Source organism: Nymphaea colorata, chromosome 12, assembly GCF_008831285.2.
Source record: "Nymphaea colorata isolate Beijing-Zhang1983 chromosome 12, ASM883128v2, whole genome shotgun sequence".
NCBI classification, from domain to species: domain Eukaryota; kingdom Viridiplantae; phylum Streptophyta; class Magnoliopsida; order Nymphaeales; family Nymphaeaceae; genus Nymphaea; species Nymphaea colorata.
In genome coordinates this window covers 21,628,640-21,652,212 of record NC_045149.1, presented here as the reverse complement: position 1 = coordinate 21,652,212, position 23,573 = coordinate 21,628,640, and the positions used below count along the sequence as shown (strand labels likewise).

Genomic DNA, 23,573 nt, shown 5'->3' with positions numbered 1-23,573 from the left:
CAAATCCAAAAGCAAACTCAAATATTACTTCCATCCCGTTTTCCCCTAATAATTTTGATTTTCCTTGTGAAGAAAACTTCACATGGAGAACCATGGATTGAGTCTTTCCATGCAAGTTGAAGCATGTGAAGACAGGAGCGGGCCGACAATCCAACTTCTGGATCTGGGTAGGACCAAATTGAATTCAAATCCAAAAGCAAACTCAAATATTACTTCCATCCCGTTTTCCCCTAATAATTTTGATTTTCCTTGTGAAGAAAACTTCACATGGAGAACCATGGATTGAGTCTTTCCATGCAAGTTGAAGCATGTGAAGACAGGAGCGGGCCGACAATCCAACTTCTGGATCTGGGTAGGACCAAATTGAATTCAAATCCAAAAGCAAACTCAAATATTACTTCCATCCCGTTTTCCCCTAATAATTTTGATTTTCCTTGTGAAGAAAACTTCACATGGAGAACCATGGATTGATTCTCTACATGCAAGTTGAAACATGAAGATCTCACTGTCAAGTACATATACAAGCTTTGGACTCTTGCTTGAGCAGTGAACTTAATCTTGCTACTCACCTGAAAATAAATTTATGTAGACAATGAAAGTTTAGAATAGGAACTCAAAGGGCTTTGTGGAACAAATATGGGCACATGCTCTCGTATCTTACAGAACACCATTTCGGCTTTATTCAGATTTGAATATGAATAAATTAAAGTCATATCCGAATCTGAATCCAAAATCCAATTTTACAATCCGAATTTGATTTTTATATTTATACCTGAATTCGAATCCGAATTTTAAACCGAATTTTGCCGATTTTCAATAATAACACTAGATACAATATATTTCTCTAACATTGAATCTGATCTGAATTCGTATCCGAATCCAATCGATTATTTATGTATATTCGAATCCAAATCTGAATTCGATTGGATGCCATTTATTAAATTTAAATCCGATCTGATTTCTTAATCGGACATTAATCTTTTTTCCATATCCGATTTTTGTGAATCGATCGGTTAGATATCTATAGCTGATTTAAATTGGATATATTGACATCCCTATACTTGAGTTTGTCCGATTGCGATAATATTGACATTTTCATAACATTGGTACCTTAACACGTGGCGGGGCTTATGTAGTGTTCCAATCAAACAGTAGAGGTACATATATATCACCATTTTTCCTGTTCATATGCAATGTTCCCCATCTTATCATGAAACACGTAGAATAGAATAGAACAGACGCTGATAAAGTATATTCTCACCTCCAGCAAGTACATATTCTTTTTGACTTCACCAAAGCAGTTTCATGGCTTTTCTAAAAGCATGTCAATGACAACATATTCAAATTAAAATTAGATGCCATGTTAATAGTTTTAATGAACTCGGATATGAAAAAAATAAAATAACATCTGATTGAAAAATCAGAATGAATTAGTTTTTTACAAAAATATTTGACTGAATTCGAGTTTATATTTCAAACTCAATTTCAAATAAATATTATGCATTGTAAAATCAGATTCACATTTGAATGTGGATCTAAAAGTCAGACTCGGATCCTTAAACATGATTAAGAACTTTTCTTGTTCGAATACAAATACATGAACATGAGACAAATCAGATATATAATAAAAGGAGACATCCGATTAAAGTCCCATCCATCGGTATTTGAACCTGAATGCAGCGGTTCCAATCCCAACCTGGATATTAGTAATCCAGATCCGATCCATCTACTCCCCCTTCTTTCCAGGAAGATGCAGGGGACAAGCGCGTCATTATCGGAAATACTTTCTTGTCTGTTGCTGTTTCCCTACCCTTCAAAAACTTTTTTCTCATATATTAATATTTTTAACCCTAATTCCACCAAAAAGAGAAGAACTCACAGCCTTTTTCTTTTCTTTATTTTTTTTCTTTATTTTTTTTTTCTTTCCATTTCTTTCTCTCTCTCTCTCTTTCTCCGCCTCGCCGATGCTCGTGCTTCTTTTTATTTTTTCGTCTTCTCTTATTGCACATGCTTTTGTCGAAAATTACAGGAGTGCCCCCCTCCACCTTCCATCCACAATAATACAGTCGGTGGCGAACTACCCAGATGTCTGTGAGCTTTACTCTCCTCTTTGAAGTGGCGGTATTACCTAAATGCCCCTCATTGTTATTGTTCCTGACATTGCCTCATTTTTTTTTAAATTTATTGTTATTTTATTATCTTTAAAATTATGCATCTTGAGGTTTATCTAAGAAATCGAGACACAATCGGGGTTCATTTGGTGAGGAAGTTTGGATCACAGGGTCCAGATCCAGTCCTTGTCTTGGGTGGAACTATCAAAGCATATGGAGAGTTGGGATGGTTGGTTTGAGCATATTCGTTAGATGGGTTTGGTAATTTGGTGAGTTAGGTGGTAACGTTCTCGCACATGCTTAGGGCCCTTAAAATATAACGATAATTTTGTTCATGAACATGAGATAATGAAGGAGCAAAATTTCACAGACATGGATGAAAAACCTAACATAAAGGCAGCAGTAGCTTTGTATTGCTAGTCAATATATAACTACTTTCTTCTTTTTCCTTTTAGATCCATGTTCCATGATGAGGTTCATATTCAGGAGTTGACTTAGTATCACCATTATTAAAATCTTTTTTTTTTCTAACTTTTGTGTTTGTTGTCATGCTTGAAGGAAGCATGTTAATATATATATATATATATATATATATAACACAATCTGTGGTTTGTCTGTGAGTGTTGAAGATTGAAGTTGCCTATTTTATCTCACAGGTGTTGATTTATTGAATGTTGGAGGTCTAGTTCCTCTTTGAAAGATTACAAGTTGCAGTAAAAAATTTCCTTGATTGTGAGTATTGCCTTGTAAAGAGCTTTTGTTCTGTGGGTTCCTCAATGGGACCACAACCTTTTATTATGTGGAACTTCTAATGAAAAATCACATGAGGTGTGGAGTTGTCTCTCGCGGATGTAGGTTTGAATGACTGAACCACTTAAAATCTTGTCTTTCTCCTGTTACATGATTCTCACCAATTTCTTATCATCCATGTTTTCTCAATGGTGAGGAAAACCACCAAGTTGCGCTGAATATTGTTTGGTAAGTGTTCTTTTCTTCTTAATCCGAATTTCATTGGTCTTCTCACTATATGATTCTGCTGCTCTAGGCCAAAAAGAGCAGGTAGCGTGTAACTCGTACTTGGTTTACTATTCAGAACAACATTGAACAAGTTTCTAAAAGTATTTGTAAATAGAATATGGCAAAGAAAAGACTGAACAAATTTGCTTTTTGATTTATACGTGAAAGTTTTATACTTTGAAATCCTACAAGTGGTCCCGAAAATTAAAAAAAGTGGTTCAACAGCATGAGTTTTTAATTGGAACTTCTGAACTGATATAAAGAAGAAGACAGACAGCATTGGATATTGCTCAAAGCACAGGTTATGAGTCTTAACGTTTCTAAAGAGAAAAAGGTTAGGGCAAGCGGAAGCACATGATGCAAGGGCGTTCCGGGTATTCAATAAGAATGGAATTGACTGGTAATTTCCAAAAATCAGAGAGGACATGATGAGAATAATGCTGTACTTTTTTTGAGACTTTGAGGACTACTAGCACTGAAGGACTAGATTTCAGATCAACTGGAGCCATCTCGCCGTTGAGTTCCTCCCTGGCAATGGAGAAGTTGGTTACCGGTCTCTTTGTGTTTCAAATGTGGGTCTGTTACCGGTGAATAGAAACTAGAGGTTGAAGAAGAGAGAAGAAAGCATCCATTTTCGTCTGCACTTCATTTTGTTGCTCAAGTATCTGCAACAATGATCTCCTCAAGAACCAGGTAAGTCATTTTTCACACTTTTTTTTGTTGGTTTACTAGCTTCTTGCATTTAGATCTGATCTGGGTATCTCTTATTCTGTTTCTTTTTGAGGAATGCTTGTTTTGTAACGCATTTAATTGCTTCTTTGGTGATTTTTCTTTGATGGGCTTCACTTTCGTTCCATTTTAAATCCTAGAGGATGGGTTGGGATCCTTGTACTGATTCTGGAATTCATGTTTTATGGTATTTGGCTAAATGGGTTGCTGGTTTTTATAGATTTGGTCCTCTTGTTCTATTTTCTTCTGTTGGTTATGGAAATGTTACTAAGATTGTGTGACAATACAGAACTGGGTTGTTTGAAGCGCCGCACAAGACCTCTCCTGCTACTCCTAGGGCTAACAAATTGAGTAGAGCAGGAAGCAAGTCTGAACATGAATCTTCTCCCTCCCCTCTTCAACCCGGCAGGCTTTCAGTTGATAGGTCGCCTAGATCGGTCGATTCTCGGCCGAGATCGGTTGATTCAAGACCCGGGGAACGACGATCGCCCAAAATCGCTACGCCTGAGGTGATACACAGAAACTGATGTCCTCAACAGTTTGAAACCCATCTTTCTATTCGGCCTTTTCTAGAAAGGCTTAATGATTCTTAACGATCTTCTTTTTGGGTTTTCCGTGCAGAAGCGCGTGGTTAAGGGACCGGAGTTGCAGAGCCAACTGGGGCTTCTTCAGGAAGATCTGAAGAAAACAAAGGAGCTGTTAGAGAAAACCGAGGCTGAGAAATCAAAAGCAATTGAAGATCTGAAGGAAGCAAAGAGAGCTGCTGAGGAAGCGAATGAGAAACTGAGTGAGGCACTTGTTCTCCAGAAGCGAGCTGAAGAGAATTCTGAGATTGAGAAGTTCCGGGCAGATGAATTGGAGCAGGCGAGCATCGATGCGGCTCAGAACATTGAGCAGAAGTGGCAGTCGGAAATTGAGCTTGTGAAGAAGCAGCATTTAGATGAGGTGTCGGCATTGCTCTCTGCAAATGAGGAGGTGGACAGGATCAAGCAGGAGCTAGCCATGGTAGCTGAAGCAAAGAATGCAGCTCTGGTTCATGCGGACAGTGCAATGAAAATTGCAGAGGAGAATGCTAAGAAAGTGGAGGATTTGAACCGGGAGTTGGTTCAAGTTAGGGAAACGTTGGATACAACTCGTGCCTCTCAGTTGGCTGTGAATGAAGAAAAGGCTATGATTGATGCAATGTGGGAATCCAAAGCGAAGGAGGCTTCTGAATTGGTGGAAAGATTGGGTTTTGAAATTGAATCCTTAAAACAAGAACTTGCGAGAGCAAGGGTGGCTGAGGAGAAACTTGTGGAAACTGAAGGAATGATTGAAAAGCTGAAAGTTGAACTTAATGATGCCAAAAATTCAGAGTCTGATGCTGTGGATTCGGCTGCAGCCTGGAAGAAAAAGGTGGAATTGTTGGAAGTTGAAGTCACAAAAGCAAAATCTTCTGAGAAAACTGCAAACGAATCTGTAGTTTCATTGCTGAAACAGTTGGAGGAGAGCAACAAGTTCCTCCAGGAGGCTGAAGCCCAAATAGTTTCACTTACAGAAAGCATTGAATCTTTGGAGATGTCACTTGGAAAACAGCAAGGTGATCTGAAAAAATCAGACCAGCAAATTGAGGCAGCCAAAGCAGAAGCAGATTCTATGGCAAATACAATTGAGACTCTAAAAAAGGAGATTGAGAGGTTGAAGGAGGATAAGGCACAGGCTAATGAGAATGAAGAGATGATAGCTTTGAAGATTCAAAGTCTGATGGAGGAGAAGAGCAAGCTCAGTGATGAGCTACGAGTAGCTAGAGAAGAAGAAGAGAAAAGTAAGAATGCAATGGATGATTTAGCTCTGGCTTTACGTGAAGTTTCCATGGAGACCAATAAAGTCAAAGAAAGTCTTGCTACTACTGAAGACCAACTTGCAGAGGCACGATCCCAGATTGAAGATCTGAAGATGGTGCTTCAAGTGACAGAGGAAAAATATCAGGTTCTGGTTGGTGAAGCAAGGAAGGAGGTTGATCACTATAAAGATATTGCTCTGAAGAATGACCTTGAATTGCAAAGCTCAAGGGCAGATTGGGAGGAAAAGGAACTTAAATTCTTGAGTTGTATGAAGAAATCAGAGGAAGAAATCATGCTTCTTAAAGAGGAGTCGGATAAGTTGGCTGGTTCCTTTAAAGCTGCAGTTTCTGAAGCTCAAATGGCAAAGGAAGATGGTATCCAACTGCAAGATTCTTTTGGCCAACTGAAGGCTGAAGCTGACGCTGCAAGGCAAGCTACTGAAGATGCAACACATGAGAGTCTGCGGTTGAAGGAGATTCTTCATGACAAGGAGAATGAGCTAGCAAGGATCAATCAAGAAAATAAAGATCTTCATGCCAGAGAAGCTGCTGCTTTGGAGAAAATTGAAGAGCTGACAAAACTGTTAGAAGAAAGAACCTCAATAAGAGCCAAGGAAGATGATCAATTAGTGAACAAAGAGAAGAGCCTGGAAGTGACAAGGAAAGCTGAGGTTGTTGATGAAGCACCATGTGAGAATATCAATGAGAAATCTATTTTGGTTGTTACCCCAGATAACATAGAGAAGCAGGATGAAGATAAGGTCTCTGTTAATGTTGATCTAGTAGAACTAAAACCGGAGTCTGAAAATGGGAACGGGAAGGGCAATGAGAATGGCAAGGACGAAGGTGATTCTCTTGATGTTGAGGTATCAACATGGGAAAACTGCAAGATCAGTGACAAGGAGGCATCCCCTAAGAGTAATGGGCAGGGAGCTGTGGATGAGGATTTTGACTCGAAAATGGACTGTGATGATTTAATCCAGACAAATGGATTAGCAACAGAAAGTGCAGAGAATGGTGCAAACATGCTGCAAACACAGCAACATAAAAAGAAGAAGGCATTGTTGCACAAGTTTGGAGGTCTCCTGAGAAAAAAAAATAGCCACAAGTAGCATATTCAGAAGTACAGGTATTATTGCTATTTTCTTTATCAATTCTAGTATGTCGCCTTGTGTTTCGGTGACATGCCTTTGGTTATATCATGGTCTTTAAGCTTATCAGGTTGTAAATTGCTATGCTTCTCTGTTTGTGATTACCTACTTGCAGTTACCATTGAGTGTCTAGTTACACACCTGTCTTTTACATGTCACAATTTTCACTGGTCTTTTCTCTCGTTTACTGAAGAGAGACGAGAACTGAATTGTATTTTAGCATTTTAATTTCTATATTTGAAGTCCTTTTGAGTACTATCAGCGTAATTATTTTGAATAATCATGCTGATTAGCTGCTATGATCGATCTGTCGAATACATAGATGTGATGGATTTACTTATCAATTCTTATCCAGTCATTTCCTGTGTGAAGGACAACTTCATGTCGCTTGTCTAATTTTCTTGGGGTGTCTCATAGCGTTTGATACCCCCTTTATGGGAAATGATGTTAGATGTACAATTGAAGGTCATTGTGAGTTACATGACTGAGGACCATTGCTTGGTCGAAATGGTAAACGTGCCTGCACTGGGAAATGAGAGATCACGGGTCCGACTCCTGTGCAGCTGCTTTGAGAAAAGCAAAAGTTTATAACCATGTTCAGACTCTTCCTTCCAGCACCCTGAAATGCGGGAAAGCAGGCCCAATTTGTGGAATGAGGCAACTTCTTACATTACATATCAATGAAAAGTTTGGTCAAAGGGACAATGACATTGAAGAATACAAATTCTTAAGGTCCCTGTGCTGGTAAAATGAGAATTTATTTTCAATAAGTGCTGGTAAAATGGGAATTTATTTTCAATAAGGTTCTCAGGAATTACAGTCCAGTTGGGCAGAGAGCATTTTTTTCTCTTTGTGAATGATACAATGTAGTCGATGAATGGTGGCGCAAAATTTTTTTGGCTATGATGCAATACACTACCAATTATCCTATTCTAGACATGCGAGGATGTTTGCAGTGAGGTGGGTAGTTTCTAATTCTGTTTGGTTTACGGATAGGTGCCACTCAAATGTGACTAACCTCCATTGTCTCGTGTAAGTTTAGTAATAGTCAGTGGCAAGCCAGAATCGAGTATTCAAAAAATGTTCGAACTATGAAGCATGCTAGACTCACTGCACAAGAAGATTATATATATATATATATATATATATATATATATACATATATGGCTTCTCACATTGCGTCAGAGCGTGCGCGTGTTGTCACCCACCTGATGAAGGGGATCCTCAGGATTCGTGGGGTATAACACTAAAAAGGTTATTGAAGTAGAAGTTTTTCAATGCCAAGAAGGTTCCATCTCATCTTCATGCAAGCGTACTCTTTTTCAAAAATTTACCAAAATTTTTTTGAAAAAGCACAAAATAAGTGCTTGGTTTCATGCTTCTGAAGCAAAGCTACTGGTGTTTCAGAAGTTTCTGGTGACTATATTGCAAAGGTTAACTTGATGGAAGGTCTGCCTCTTAGCATGGACTTAAGTTGCTCAACTGAGGTCCTGATTTACAGATTAAAGTTTTCACTTGCTCATTCCTGGTCATATGTGTGCGCAAAATTTTTGGGTTGTTGTAGCTCACTTCCGAAGTGTTGAGCAAACAGTGAAGGTGAAGTACTGATCTACAGCTAGATAGGGCAACTCTTGCTAAAACCACCAATGAAAATTTCAAGTTTGCAGACTCAGCGGTTGTCCGAGTGAACTGGTGACAGCCAGAGTTTGGGTTCTGTGGTTTCACAATTGTAGTATGGAAGAAAAGGACTCCTGCACATGCAGAGTCGTGTATGTATGCGTGCATGTCTGTTTCTGTACGTATTTTGTGCGCTTCTCTTGGTTGGCGATCTAGCTTGTCTGTAACCCACATGGTGGACATGATTATTTTAAACTTTTATTGCCTGGAACATCTTGAATAATCTTGGAAATTCAGTGTATGATGCTCTTCTCTATCCGGCTCATTGACTGGAATATATATAACCTATTTTGGTTAAGCCCCATTTTGAGTTGAAAAAAAAAATTATTTCGGCAATTTTTTTTAAAATTAAATTAATAAACACTTTTATCGAGATTGAATTAATTATTTCTTAAGACTGTTTTCAAGAGGTGAAAAACTTGAACGGCTTAATCACACAAGGTATTTGGGATGCAAACTTCAAAATTTTCTCTACACTAGTTTTCTTCAAGTATGCTTCAGTATTTAAAACATATTTAGGACTTGCATTGGCCGCAGAACATCAACCAGGTTTCTTGGAAGGTAAAAATGGAACCTAATAAACAAGGTTACACTGGCGAATGTGTGAGACTTCGAGTCTGGATTGCTATTTTTAGATTTGGATCGCCAAAGTAAGATCGGAATGTGGACTGAATTTGTTGGTTCCATTTTTATCGTGTTTGCATCAAAATGTTCGGTAGTTGCACATCCAAATTAAATGTAATGATGTCTACTCTCGCTGTAGATTACATGTATTTCGGTTTCATATTTGACTTACCTGTTCAGGTTGTATTTGGATCTTTATGTGGACCCTGGCTTGGATTTAGATTTGGACTCAAATCTAGTATTTGCACAATGTAGCTTGGAATTGCCTTTTCTATACGACTCACCATTTAAACATTATTTTCACGTATGAATCCACTTAGCTAAGTTGTTGCTTCGGTGATTCAGCACAATCGATTGTAAATCGAAAAAATTACTACAAAACTTAGTTTTTAGAAGATAAATAAAAATACAAACATTAATTTACAAAAAAAAAAAAAAAACTTGTACTTAAAGAATTTAACATGAAGAGTAACACCCGTAGGAACTGAACTGAGGATACATTAACAGTGTGCCACTCAAGCCAACCAACTATACTGCGCTCCGTGATAGTTGTTTGAAACTTCAAGGATGCAATGTTCTTATCAAATACCTTCTATGCTATAAGTTGTGAGTAGTAAGAGGTATGTCCAACTTCTTTTTAAGTGAGAAACTATTCTATGAATCTGCCTTCATCTTTAACCTAACTTTATCGAACAGATTATTAGTATTCAATTACTAAACAATTGCTCAAAACTCAAGGTGAGAATAAAATCTCCTTGTTGGAAATAGTTTCTGTATTATTCAGATTCTAAAGAAGAACATACTAGACAACTAGGATTATTAACTGACCATTTTTTTTATGAATCTAGAAGTGCAAAGCTCAAAAGTGTCCAGCAGAACACCATCTTTCTGATGTTTAATCATGAACAAAGAAAAAGGAGGGAAAATATTTCAAATATTTTTTTTTTCTTTTCGCGTACATATTTTTCGTCCTTTTGACGTGCATTTGAAGTTATTACGTGCGTACCTTGGTTGGCACTCAAACTGTCGTGTCTACATCATCCATCCTGCCGGTCACAGAAAACAGCTTTCTGTTTCCCCAAGGAAAAAAGTTTTCATGATGTTGAGGGAAATTGCTCGTTCGATTCCCAGGTGGTATGGTGCTGGTTGGGAAAATTTTTCCGGTGCTTCAACTAGAGATGTCAACCTCTAAGAGATATTCAACTGCTGAACTGAAACAGTATGTAGTACAAATCAGTGGCGACCCAGAAATTTTGGCTATAGGCACATTAATCCCAAAGTTTATATATATAAACAGCCAAATATTTGAAGGCAGCAATGTAAAAATAAAAGTATTTTGTGGGGATGGTGTAGGCAATTGCCCACACTAGACCACATGTGTCTCCGCCACTGGTACCAATAAAGACAAGATGATCTAAATTTGTTCTTAAATCCAATTAGGAATTGCAACTAGGTCAGGGATTTTCTAAACTTTGGATCTATCATGGCATAGAATCACTATGGATGTCAATAGATCCAATTTAGATTCGATATCCAACCGAACCACACAAAGAAAGGATATAGAAAAAAAATTAATATCAAATTAAGAATGATTTAGATATAAAGAATGACATTTGATCGGATCTAGATTTAAGTAAACATTGACTAGATTCAGATCAAATATAGTTTTCAAAAATGTCCTATGTCTATAACATGATTTGGGTTTGGTTTAATAGTCAGATTCAAATGTTAATTTAAAAATGGGAGTTGGTTCATGTGAATTATGAATTTGAAATTTGGATTCATATCTGATATAAAGAATCCGTTTATATAGATATCCGAAAAAGTATATATAATAAAATATACACCAAATTCATCAAAAAGTTAAGGGACACCAGTATGTAAATTCAAAAACCAGCTATGAAATTTCAATATAAAAATAACCATTTTTTTGGGGACTCTGTGAGGGCAATTGCCCATACTGTGCTCACACCTCCATCAGCCCCTGCTTATTGCCAAACCCTAGAGAGTCTACACCAGTTTATAAAAAAGTCCCGTGGAGGAGGGTAGTGTCAATAAGATTTGAATTTTTCAGTCAGCCAAATTTCAAATAATACTGCGCCAACCAGTGTTATCAGACCCTTTAATCTAATTAATTTGTCAATAAAATTAAATAATTCATTTTGGGTAAACGCATCTTGAAAATATAATCTAAATCAATGTATTTTAACGTGCACAATAATTATTTTATTAGAAAAAAAAGAAACTAGATAGTTCAAAGTAATTAACACAATTTCTCCTCATTTTATATATACTAAAAAATCTAGTGTAGCTTTAAAATTGCATCTAAGTTTACATATATGGCCAAGTTGTAAACAAAAAATAATAATAGCTTTTAAAAGTATCAACTCTCCCTCTTTTCTTCTAAATGAGGATAAAAGAAATATACTAATGAGATCTATCCAAAATATAGAATTAATTAACGATTGGAGACGAAATTATCAAAACACTTTGATGTTTTAAAGCAAACGGATAAATTGTTTTTTTTTTTTTTTTTTTTTTTGAAATTTTTGGGACCCATTTGATTGAGCGCATGGCATTAAGACCTAGGTAAGAGCAAACTTGAGCTTCTCATACTGAACTCGAATGGGATGGAAGCGGGAAAGTAAGGGTATTCAAGTCATTTAACAGCGAGTCCTCTCCTCTCAACTTTCCTTCGCGGGAAAGGAGGAGCAGATAGCCGTTCATCTCTTAAAACGTTCATTTGTCGACACTTCGACCGTCTACTTCCCCTTTTTCCGTGTTTCATCTCTTCCTCTCTCTCGGACGATATAATTTTCAGGCAACGTGATCGGGCTTTTGCTTGCTGTGGAAGTGAGGAATCATGTGGGTGGAGGTTGTCTGCGGGTTGGTGATCTACAAGCTATTCCGGCTGTGGGTCGCCGGAGAGGACGACGAGCTCGACGACAAGTACGAATCCAACGTCCACTTCGTCGTCGCAGAGAAGTACGGCTCTCCGATAGCCCAGTCCCTCTCTTTCTCTGTATCCCCGTAGAAATTAATGAATACTCAGACTACTGAATGGCAATGGACCATCTTCCTATCTTTTTCCGACATAGAATGGCCTTTGTTGGTGAATTTGTAGGATTGAGAAGATCTATGGGGGAAAGGTGTACGTTGGGCTTCGAATTCCGGACGACGATAATGGGGAGCGCAGGAATGTCGATATGGTCCTTGTTTCAAAAGGGTGATGCACTTCTCTGCTTCTTTTTTTCGTTCATTTTCCACTTTCCCTATGGTATGGATTAGGTTTTTGACGTCCTCCTTGAAATTCCATAGAAAATTTTTGTTTGGCTTGTTTGTTTCTAATATTGGTGTTTCATTCAGGAAGGAAGTGATGGTGATGACGGTTAAGAATTTGCATGGGTTTGTGGAGGTTGGCGATGATCGTAGCTGGATTTGCAGAAGCAAGGATGGCAGCCGAGAGCGGCATCCTGATCCGGTAATCTCTTCTTCTTCTGAATTTGTTCTCTTATTTCTAGTTATGGAATTTGGTGGTTCTGTCTTAATGATTCTTATGAAATTCGAAAATATTTGACGGTGGATGGTGGTGTTGGTAATTCTTAAGGTGGCTTCCGGCCAGTGTTTCTCTTGCATTGCAGTAGCCTTCCTCTGGGACTTCGATCAGAACAAATTTGAGATACTTAGTTGGCGAATTATTTAGTTTCAACTTTCAAGGAAAACATCAAGGGGAAACGAGATTGAAATTTAACAACTCTTCACCTGATAAAATTTTCTCCTCCTCTTGTGGGCTTGGAATCTTCAAATATGAATCCAAAAAGACATTTTTTAAGAGAGATATTTCTATTCATCTGAAGATAACCCATTGCTTATTTTGAGGTGAATCAATTACGAACTCTAGCTAATGCTAAAGCCTGTCTTAAGCTTGTGTATCTCGTTTGCTGTCTTTATTTGGGATTTAGCTTTTCTAGTAGTGCAACCATGAATTGCAATGAAAGTGTAACTCATTGTCTGTGTCAGAGTTTCAGGTTGTGAGGCTCTCAAATTGCCAATAAACTTCGTTTAGCGAAATTTTCTGCACTTTGATCTACTTTTTCTTTTGGATTTGAGCTACAATTTGTCAATTAAGCATGACATTGTCTATTGAGCATCACTATGATTTTTTGTCCATGTAGGATATGTATATCACCACATACATATAAATGTATTTGTCTACTCTATGTATTTTAGAAAACATTTAGAACCAAGGGGTTATGATGAAAGAGCAGATTTCAACAAACGAAATTTGGCACCTTGTGGGTCACTGCTATTTAGAACCTCTTAAGAAACCTTCTTATGCCACAGAGTTTGGATACTCCAGAAACATGGTATCATCTAAAGAACTTTAGAATTCTTTGTGAAACATGAGTCGCTGGTGAAGCAAGTGGTTAAATAAATCAACAGGAGGAAGCATTGCTTGTTGGTCAAGCAAAGAGTCATTCTAGACCTAAGCCTCTATTTCCAATGGTTAGTCTTAGCTCTTGAAAAAGAATTATATCTTCTTGATGCTGCACTTACTCCTGATAACAGCTTTTGGTGGCACAGACAAAGCTTTACATTATTACTGAACAACCCTTCTGATGGCTTTTGTTCTATAATGTATGCATATTCACCAGCAACAGAGGTAGCAAGTGACGAGCACTTCACCAATTTCAGATGTGTGAATTAGGTGATTGGTGTTCATGTTGAACCATGACTTTGTTATCTAGTCTTTCTTACTCCCAGAATGTACTGTTTAACCATGGTACAACCTGTACTTCCTAAGACCTTAGTTCTATACTTTGTTGACCTTAGTCTCTTGAGTGCATTTGTCTTTTAAGTGCTGCTTCCTTGAAGCTTGTTCACTGGTTGCCTATTTTTCCTTTAACCTTGTACCTTCCGTTGTTCTTCTAAAAGAAAAAACATTTTTGCCTACATGTAGCTATTGAAGTTGGGATTTCTCATAACATCTTTCTATTTAGGTAATGGAAATGAGGCAGCAAGTCTCAACACTTGAATCTTACCTGGAAAAAAGAGGTGCTGTTTTGCCAAGTGGATATTTGAAAGGCAGAGTGGTGCTTCCTAATCCAAGTTGCAAGTAAGGCCTCAGAATAACTAGCGTGTTTCAGTTCTATAGCTATTTCTTCTCATACGTAGTGCCTAGAGTTAAATTGCATCATGTGTTTTCTTGGTTATTACTATGACATCTTTTTTCTGCAAAGGTGAAACCTACTTTGAATGAAAAAAATAATTAGAATTTTTTTTTTTGGGATATTAATATGGGGCAGTTCCATGTCAGGTGTTCTGCCTTGAACGAACTGGTATGATCTTGCATGGAACTGTATCCATAATCATGCTTTGTGATGTGGCACCTAGCTTCTTGTGTGTTGATGCAACCAGAAGTACTTTACTTTTTTTTGTTTAGGTATTAATGTGTAGTGTAGGTATAAACATTGTCTTGTCTGGTTCACTGGTCCAAACTTTATATTGGTAATTTGGTATCTTTCCTGCTACTGTGTACACATCGAGTGATACTTTTGTAATACAACATTCAGCTGTTTTGCATTTTGTAACCAGAAGCTGGAAATTTGAGTGCAAATCTGCAGACATCATTGTTAAATTAAATATATAAACTAAAACTGCTAATTTTAGTATCTGCAATGTAGCGCGAATTTTGAACTCTGACCTCAAATGATTCATTAAATTGTATGTACTATGAATATATGCTTGAATAAATGGTAATAGCTTGAGGTAGAATACCGTACAGGAAACTTGCTGAAGAATATAAATATATAGTACTAATTTCAGACTGAAAAAGTTAGAAATTCCATCTTAAAATTATTTATATGAACTTTTTCTAGGTGTCTGATGTTATTGGCTATGATCTTCTTGTATTTTTCTTATATATATATTTTTTGTTGTTTTCACTTTTTGCTTTTTATGCAGGACCTCTCAGTCAATATCAGTTCATCCTGAAGTTATTGGTTTCGACAAATGGAATGAACTTAGGCCTGATTTTCGGGCAGGCTTTTCTAATTGGGTAAAGGATGCATTTCGTGGATCCAAGGGTGATTTGCAGAATGAAACCATTCAAAAACTTCATTTTATTCTTGGGACTGCACCAATGTGGGACAGGTTTGTAATCTTTGTAACTCGTACATGTGGCCTTTCTTCTGACATCCTAATTATTAAGTTTATGTTTGCTTTGAAAGTCGATCATGAAACTTTTCTCATTCGGCTTTGTAAACTTTCTTAATTGTTGTTGGCGAAGTTGCAGCCATGGAATATCTTCCTTTGGGTAAATTCATCATGTATCCAAGTGGGCATCAATTAAGAATGGTTATCTTTCCCTTCTCTCCTCCAACATCGCTTCCTTCAGACATCACACACAAAAAAAACAAGTCTCCACTCTATGTGCTAAATGTCTGATCGTAGCCTCCAGAAAAGTGAAAAAATAAGATGAAAAATGTGTTCAGTTATTTTATTTAAAATATTGTGTCTTCTTGTAGAAAAAGGGGGCAATTATGACTCAACATGCTAAAACTTAAAGCTTTTGTCTGCCTGTAATCTTGGTTATGGAATTTAAAACTATCGATCAAGGTTAATTGTTTATTCACTGGCCAACTATTGCTATCCCCTTGTCTGCAATGGATCAAGTTCATTATTGTCCTTAAAAGGTTACAGCTTTTCTGTTTGGACTTTTTTGGGTGCAGATTGGAGCTTAGAAGTGGTAGACATGTTCTTGGAGAATTTATTGAATTTAAAGGAAAATCTGCTGATATGCAAAAGCTGAGAAATTTGAAGAGATCTAAAGTGAACAGGTTCATTATCCAAAAGTCAACCGTATTTGGCTTTCTAGGTTGGTAGACTTTGCTTACTTGTCAATTTTGGTTTTGGGCATTCATCACCTTATTTTGAATTATTCCTTATTAGCTTCAGGATGCTTGGTAAGGTTGTCATTGCACCTGACTGAAGTTCTGACTTGAAACTGTATAGCGGACCTTAGTGGGAGCCCTTGTCTCAAATTTATGTTGGCATTTGTAGGCCTAGTGTTCCTAGATGGCTTATCTCATGGTTCAAATTTCATAGACAGATGCCTGTAGCTTGAACATCCACAAAAGGGAGAAAAAAAAAATCTTATTAATGCTAGGTTTCATGGATTTTTGCAGGTGGGTCTGAACATGTGGTGCAATATAGTCTCCGTGATTACCGTAGTGAAGGTTCTTCTGCATCTGAGCTAAAAGAAATCACAGTACACAATAAAACTGAGCTTATATTTCAGCCAATGAACTCAAAGAAAAGTATGAAGTTTAAGCTGTCAAAGATATCGTCTCTCATATTAAGTGCGTGAAAATTGCCTCTCTGTTTCTCTGGCAGCATGTATTGAATTACAGCTTAAACTTTTAAACTTGTTAAATAGAAGCTGGCACATCGGGTCCTCCAAATGTTCAGATATGTGCATGTGAGATGCATCATGTGCAAAGGAACACAAGGCCACTTGACTTTTCTTTGTTATTATAATGAAGCTGATTTTGGTTGAAGAAAGTACTGCGAGGAGCTTTGGAATTTCCCAAAGTTAGTGACTACAGCTATCAACCCTTGCCTGGATTTCTGGTTGTTATGAGTTGGTGGACGAAATAGTAATACCATCTTGCTTACAAGAGTGTCTGTTGAGCTAGAAGATTATGACCAAGCATTTGAATGGAATATAGGTACACAGTACACTAGTTTCATGATTAAAATGCATAGGATTTATCGTATTAGTGGACAATGTAAAGTGTTCTAAGAAAATTTCTTTAGATGAAGACTTATCTTTGTGTTATACCTAGTGTACCATCTTGCTTATTAAAGAGGCTGTTGAGTCGGACATTATGGCCAGGACACTTTTATCAAATATGTGTAGAGTACAATTGTTTCATAATTAGAATGCAAATGATTTGGTTCTCCATTTTGTCATGTTGGGGAACAATGTGGAGTGTTTTGGGAGATGATTTCTTTAAATGAAATTTGGGCCGTGTTTGTGTTGTGAGTTATTACTAGTACACCATCTTGCTTATAAGCCTCCTGTAATATATGAGCAGGCCGTTTCCATGAAATATATAAAATACATTGGCCTCATGATCGAAGTGTAAATGAATTGGTTCTCCATTTTATCATGTTAGTGAGCAATGTAAAAGTGTTTTAAGAGAATTTTCTTTGGGTGAAGATTTGGTCTATTTTTGTGGTTAACCAAGGGGATAAAATGAGCTACTTGCTTTTTGGGCAATTATTGGGCTTCTGTTGCTGTAGATGTGAAAGATTGACATTTTAGAGGGTCTCAAACGCTTTAGTTACAAAAGCTATGTCGGTCTAGCCAGCTAACCTAAAAGAAAAGCTATTTAAGGCTGAGTTGGAGCTTTAAGTGGCTCAGGTAAAAAAAGGGGAACGAGTAAAAAATAGCACATTTCTCAGCATTGTCTACTATAATGTCCAATAATTCAACAATTTACATATACTCGGTGTAATACTCAAATGTATGGAGCTGTGAAGCCACTTGCTGCCCAAGGAAGCCCACTTCTGCACCCGTGTCGGTATTGTGTCGATGCAGGTGCTGCCTTTTTTCTGAAAAGTCATTGTGACGTAGTATGGAAGGTGCATGCAGAGAATTTGTGAAACTGATTTGGTGAAAATTTATCTGGAAAAGATTTGGAATGTGGATCAATTCTGGCATTAGGGGATGATTGCTTCCAGGAAGATTGGTGCAATATGTTTACTGCTTACCAGTCTCCAACAGCGACTGGTATAATCTCTACTCGCCTTGATAGCATTCTCCTTGAAATTCAAGTTTCATCCAAAGGATTAAGGTTGATTGCTGGAAGTTGGGATCAAATTGGTGTCAACTGTAATAATAGGAAGTGGTGTGGCTGGTCGTCAGATCTCTTAAGAGGAGAAAAAACTCTTCTTGGCTGTCTTAATTGGATATCTGATATTTATTTAAAACTGAATTTATATGAATCTAGATCCAAATCTGGTCAGATATTTATGTTTATCTGAATTCAAATCCAATTGGATGTCATTTCTTAAATCCTAACCTGATTTGATTCCTTAATCAGATTAATTTTCTTTGCTATATCAGATTTTTCGGAATGGTCAGGTAGGATATCTGATCCAAAATCAGTCTGGAGTCTTCAAGCTGTTTCGATGGCTTTGCATCTGGTTTAAACCTTCTTAAGTTTGGGTGTGGTGACTTAGCCGGATAGTGAAATAGTATCTACATTGCGTTCTCGGATTGGAACGTTTAGGAGTAACATCTTTAGCTCGCATCTGTCATTTAAAAAACAGTTTGATCTGTGAAATTGGAAGCAGGAAGGACCGTGAAGAGCATTTCTAGTTAATAACATAGTCACTAAAAACACATTTAACATAATCATAAGAAACACTTAAAAAAACACGTATAAAATGCTATAAATACGTCAGTTGTTTAAAATTTTAAGAAATGCCATTTAAATAAACACAAGGTCCAAATGAAAAAACGCAAAAAAACACATATTTTCACATTTTTTTCACGTTTTTCCCATTTTTTCATTTTGACCTTTTTTTCACATGTTTTTTTACTGCCAAACTGCTTGTTTTCATTTTTCTAATTCTTATTTGTTGCTTATTTATTTATTTTTTGATGTTAATGTTATTATTTTCTCATTTATTTTATTTTTCCACTAATTTTTAAGATTTTTTTAAAGTTTTTAAAAATTTGCCATATTTTTTTTTATCTTCCTAGCTTGTCGTATGATACCGAGAAAGATCTTGCCATTTAAAACAGTAAAACATGAGAATGTTTTTTGTGACTATGGAACTTAAGCAGTTTCCATCAACTGATCTCACCATGAAGATAAACAGCGGACTTGATTTGGCCCTCAATTTGGCATTTATGCCATTTGAACCTATGAGTTAATGGACCATCCTTGGCAGCATCTTCTACAAAATGAATCAGGAGCATAAAATTATATAAAAATCAATTACTTGCTTCTGATATGTACTTGAACTCTGGTGGTATTTAAACTCCGGTTGTCTTGTCAAAAAAAGAAAAAAATCATTAGTGTTACGGTTGTTTTAAAACCCACATGACAGTTCCATTTGCTGCATATTTGTTTTCTTCTGAGCTTCTTAAGTACTTCATCTTCATCTTTCTCATCACTTGCTTCTCCATTTATTTATGGATTGTTGTCGCTTCTGACACCAGATGATTGCTTTGTTCGATCACGAAAACTTTCATGCATGGTATGGCCATGTCTTCTATTGGGGTGGAGAAGAAAGAAAACCCATTGATCTTCATGAAATCAAGTGCTTCACTGAGACTTTGAGCAGCTATTTTAAGTCCAAACTAATAATGTTTTTTGTTTCTTTACTGGAGAGAAACACAAACAAATAACTCTCAACTATGATCTTCAGACTTGATCCTCCATTTATTAGGAGGCAAGAAGGGAAACTCCAAATGTTTGGATATATTCTTTCCTTCGTTACCATCTTTCCAATAACTCATCTGCTGGAGTCTGGCTCCCGTCCCTTTCATTTCTGCTGTAAGCAAGAAGAAAACAGTATATACACACTACAAGTTTTTAAAATTTTCTCGATGGTCTTGGCCGTTGGCAAAAACCGACCAGAACCGCTGGTAAATGAATTGCCGACGGTGTATGTACCATCGGCTATACTTTCGTAGGTAAAAGTATTCCCGACATTTTAGGCCGTCAAGAAAAATGGTTATTATTACAACGGTTTTAGCCATTGGGAATTAAGAATCTATTTCCTGACAGGTTGCAACCTTGGGAAGATATGTTGGTTTACAGTTGGAATAGATGCCGTCCCGTACGTGGAGAATTCCATTTAATTCCGACGGCAATAGTGGCGGGAATTAAAACTTCATTCCCGAAGGTAACAACCACAGCGAAACGAGGTACTTTTCTGATGTTTAGGAGGGTTGGGAATTACACCATTATATATATATATATATATATATATATATATAGAGAGAGAGAGAGAGAGAGAGAGAGAGAGAGACCGTGCATGAACAAAGATTATAGTGACATTTTTAAGCGCCGTGGAAATGATGTAAAACTATATCTAGAAGATGAAAGTGGCCATATTCAGTCATCCATTCTCCAGGGGAATAGTTTCTATATGGATCTCAACGATTACACAGCAGAGTATATAATTGAATCCTTATGAGCCATACACCAGCTCAATGATCCAATACCTTCTTTTCTAGAGAAAGTATATAAAAAATATTTTAAATAAAATATAAACATCATAATATATTTACAGAAACTATTTGATATAAAACAAGATTCGAATCAAATTGTGCTTCTGAAAAATGTTGGTTTTTCTATTATAAAAAATGTTGGTGCTATGAGAGCCATTTATTGTTGCATGTTATAAAAACACTATTAAACCTTAAAAAATGATCAACTTAATATATATTTTGTATCAGTTTATCATATTTCACATTCTTATGTCACCCAGCCATAAGAACCATTCATCAGGGTTGGCTGCATATTCTCATTGCCACACAACAGATCAGATGGATGGTCAATCTTGTCAAGCACATAGTCAAGTCGTGACTTGGTCTCAACACTAGGGATGTCAATATATTCAAACTGAATCGTATATCCGGCCTAGCAGTTCTGAAAGAATCAGATACAATGAAAAAATTTAATATCTGATTAAGAAATCAGATCAGATTCAGATATATATAAATCCCAAATGGGATTCAGATTTAGTTTTAAATAAATATCATATATCCAATGCCCTTACATTTTGAAAATCGACCTAATTCAATTTAAAATTTCGATTTGGATTCAGATGTCAATTTAAAAATCGGTTCTGAAATAGATTCAGATTATAAAATCAGATTTTAAATTTGAGTTCAGATATGATTTTTCTTCATTCATTTTCAAATCCAAATTTATAAACATATGGAAAAAACAGATATGGTGAAAAGTACATCTCATCTCCTGTTGTTGAATTCAAGTTGCATTTTTTTGCATGCATAAAGATCATTCTGCATATAATTGGTGGTGACTGCTCATTCATCCCGCGAATGAAAAGAAAAGAAAAGAGAAGAAAACCAAAGCACTTGAATTCAAATATTTATGATACACCACCCTCCAAATAGTAACGAGTGAATAGAGAATAAATAAACAGGAAATACACTATCCTACATACATTTACGTCGTTTGCACTTTGATAAAAATCTCTTTTTATATTCTTGGATACACATTTTGACACGCTAGTTTGTTTAAGAATAAAAAAAATCGATAATTACATTTTAATTTTATCAGTGGGGTCAGCTGCCAGTATCCATTATTCAAAGAGGGTCATCTGTTTACATCAGCCAACCATTATATGCTTCTTTAAACGATTTGCTGAGTACCCATGATATCTAGTAGATATTTTTTTTCATTCCCCACTTTTCATTCTTGGAATTAAAGGCAGTTTCTTAGACTAAACAAAAAGTATCAAAGCCCTTTTGCGGCTAAATTATTAAAATGCAGATAATACTGTTCTGGGTCAACATGGCTTTATACACATTAACTAGAAACTTGAATGACCTAGCCATATAATTAAGGCCATTCAATCTATCATAATAGACGGTTAAAAGAAAAACAATAAGAAAAAAATGATAGACATTTTCGTTATATATTATTACTCCATATATTTTTTTTCATTCCTCATTTTTCATTATTGGAATAAAAGGCAGTTTCTTAGACTAAACAAAAAAGTATCAAAGCCCTTTTGCGGCTAAATTATTAAAATGCAGATAATACTGTTCCGGGTCAACACGGCTTTATACACAGTAACTAGAAACTTGAATAATGACTCTGGCTTTTCAGAGTCACCTAGCCATATAATTATGGCCGTTCAATTTATCATGATGGACTGTTAAAAGAAAAACAATAAGAAAAAAATGATAGGCATTCTCGTTATATATTATTACTTCATATTTTTTTTTAAAAAAAATTTTCTTTCAACCATCCATCTGCTTTAAATGAACGGCTTTGATTAGATGGTTGTATGACTATATGTAACAGGAGTCATTATTCGCTCACTCCACCTAATTAGGGCTTTAGTTGACTTAAAATCCCTAGTTCAAGGAAGCCTAAAGTTTAATATCTAAAGAATGATCAAAACAGTGAGAATATCTTGGTAGACAAGAATATAGTATTTTTAGGTTATGCACCAATATCTCTACTCAGGGTCAACTATATTGCTATTCTTGGTGGGCAGAGAACAGAGAGTCTCTTGAGTAAGCAAGTTCAGCACATCCAAAAAATTCCCTGGTCATTGTTATCAAAAAATTTCAATAGAAAATGTAAATTATGAGTAATTTTATTTTTTTATACTTTTTTGTGGGAGAGAGCGGCGTAAGGGAGAGGTGTGGCCTCTCTTTAGGGCAGTGAAAAAGACCATTCATCTTTGAAAAAAAAAAAAGAAAAAGATATTAGTGAAGACAGACAGCACCTTACCAGCCCATATTTCCTAATCATTCTTCAAATTGACAGTTCCTAGGCTTTTATAAAATTGTGAAGGATTGTGAAGGAGTAGACGAGCAAACTCTCTTCCTCTCCAACACAGCCATGTGGTGTTTATAGTAAAACCTATGTCACCTGAGTGCTGGGTGCCGGTGTCAGTGCCGGAGCGACACATCTCAAAAAATTTAAGTGTGACGGTGCGACAAAGGAATTTAATTTATTATATATATAACAGAATAAGCATGTATATATTATTATTACAATTTAGTTATTAATGTATATGACTCGAATAATTATATTGCATTAGAAAATATCAGAACAACGTATATGATATAAGTAATTTAGTAATATGACATTCTAACTGGGCTCGGGTGTGAGTCGGAGCGGCACTCATGTCCGGTGCGCACCTTACTCGATGCGACTCGGGTGAGGCAATAAAATAGAAGAGTCCGGGTGACTTAGAATAAAACCTATATGAGACGAATTATTATGTTTTTTAACCCGTACTTGGTAAGAAAAACCTTATATTTTCGAAACACATGTTGCACTAATCTTTATTTTAGGACTTATACCATGATTATGTCTAATCTTTGATTGTTCGATCTAAAAATAACATACATAATCACATGATCTTTTATGACACAAAAACATGCAGTTTGTAAACTATGGGTTTACAAGAACATGCATGATGCATGCCGAAAACATAATAATCTTCTTTGCAGACGCCGAAATTGAGTCTGCGGCCAGAAACATATGGCTGTGTTCTGCATGGCACTTCAATATGGCAGTTGTGCCCATTTGTTTCAGAGCCTTCATGGAAGCTTTATGAATCGCCATAATTTTGTTGACGGAATAAATGTAGATCAATGTCTTCAGTACTTGGCGGAGCAGCTTACTGGCTAGCTGTCAATAATAACTT

The 23,573-nt window shown here is 36.4% G+C and overlaps 2 protein-coding genes across 4 annotated transcripts; both read left to right on the top strand.

Moving 5' to 3' along the window:
- The first annotated feature begins 3,596 nt into the window (after positions 1-3,596).
- On the top strand, positions 3,597-8,719 carry LOC116265762 (WEB family protein At5g16730, chloroplastic-like). 3 transcript variants are annotated; one of them, XM_031646640.2, is made up of 4 exons: positions 3,598-3,821; positions 4,147-4,366; positions 4,479-6,808; positions 8,238-8,719. In XM_031646640.2, exons 1-3 carry the CDS (start codon positions 3,802-3,804, stop codon positions 6,789-6,791), a joined length of 2,553 nt encoding a protein of 850 aa, XP_031502500.1. In that variant the 5' UTR covers positions 3,598-3,801; the 3' UTR covers positions 6,792-6,808; positions 8,238-8,719. The 3 variants fall into 3 exon arrangements, with proteins under 3 accessions (XP_031502501.1, XP_031502500.1, XP_031502499.1); XM_031646641.2 differs by lacking the exon at positions 8,238-8,719 and having other exon boundaries at positions 3,597-3,821; positions 4,482-7,085; XM_031646639.2 differs by lacking the exon at positions 8,238-8,719 and having other exon boundaries at positions 4,479-7,085.
- Positions 8,720-11,865: 3,146 nt separating this feature from the next.
- On the top strand, positions 11,866-17,178 carry LOC116265213 (uncharacterized). The gene is made up of 7 exons (XM_031645768.2): positions 11,866-12,116; positions 12,256-12,357; positions 12,498-12,612; positions 14,132-14,247; positions 15,096-15,284; positions 15,863-16,008; positions 16,319-17,178. Exons 1-7 carry the CDS (start codon positions 11,995-11,997, stop codon positions 16,498-16,500), a joined length of 972 nt encoding a protein of 323 aa, XP_031501628.1. The 5' UTR covers positions 11,866-11,994; the 3' UTR covers positions 16,501-17,178.
- Positions 17,179-23,573: the final 6,395 nt, after the last annotated feature.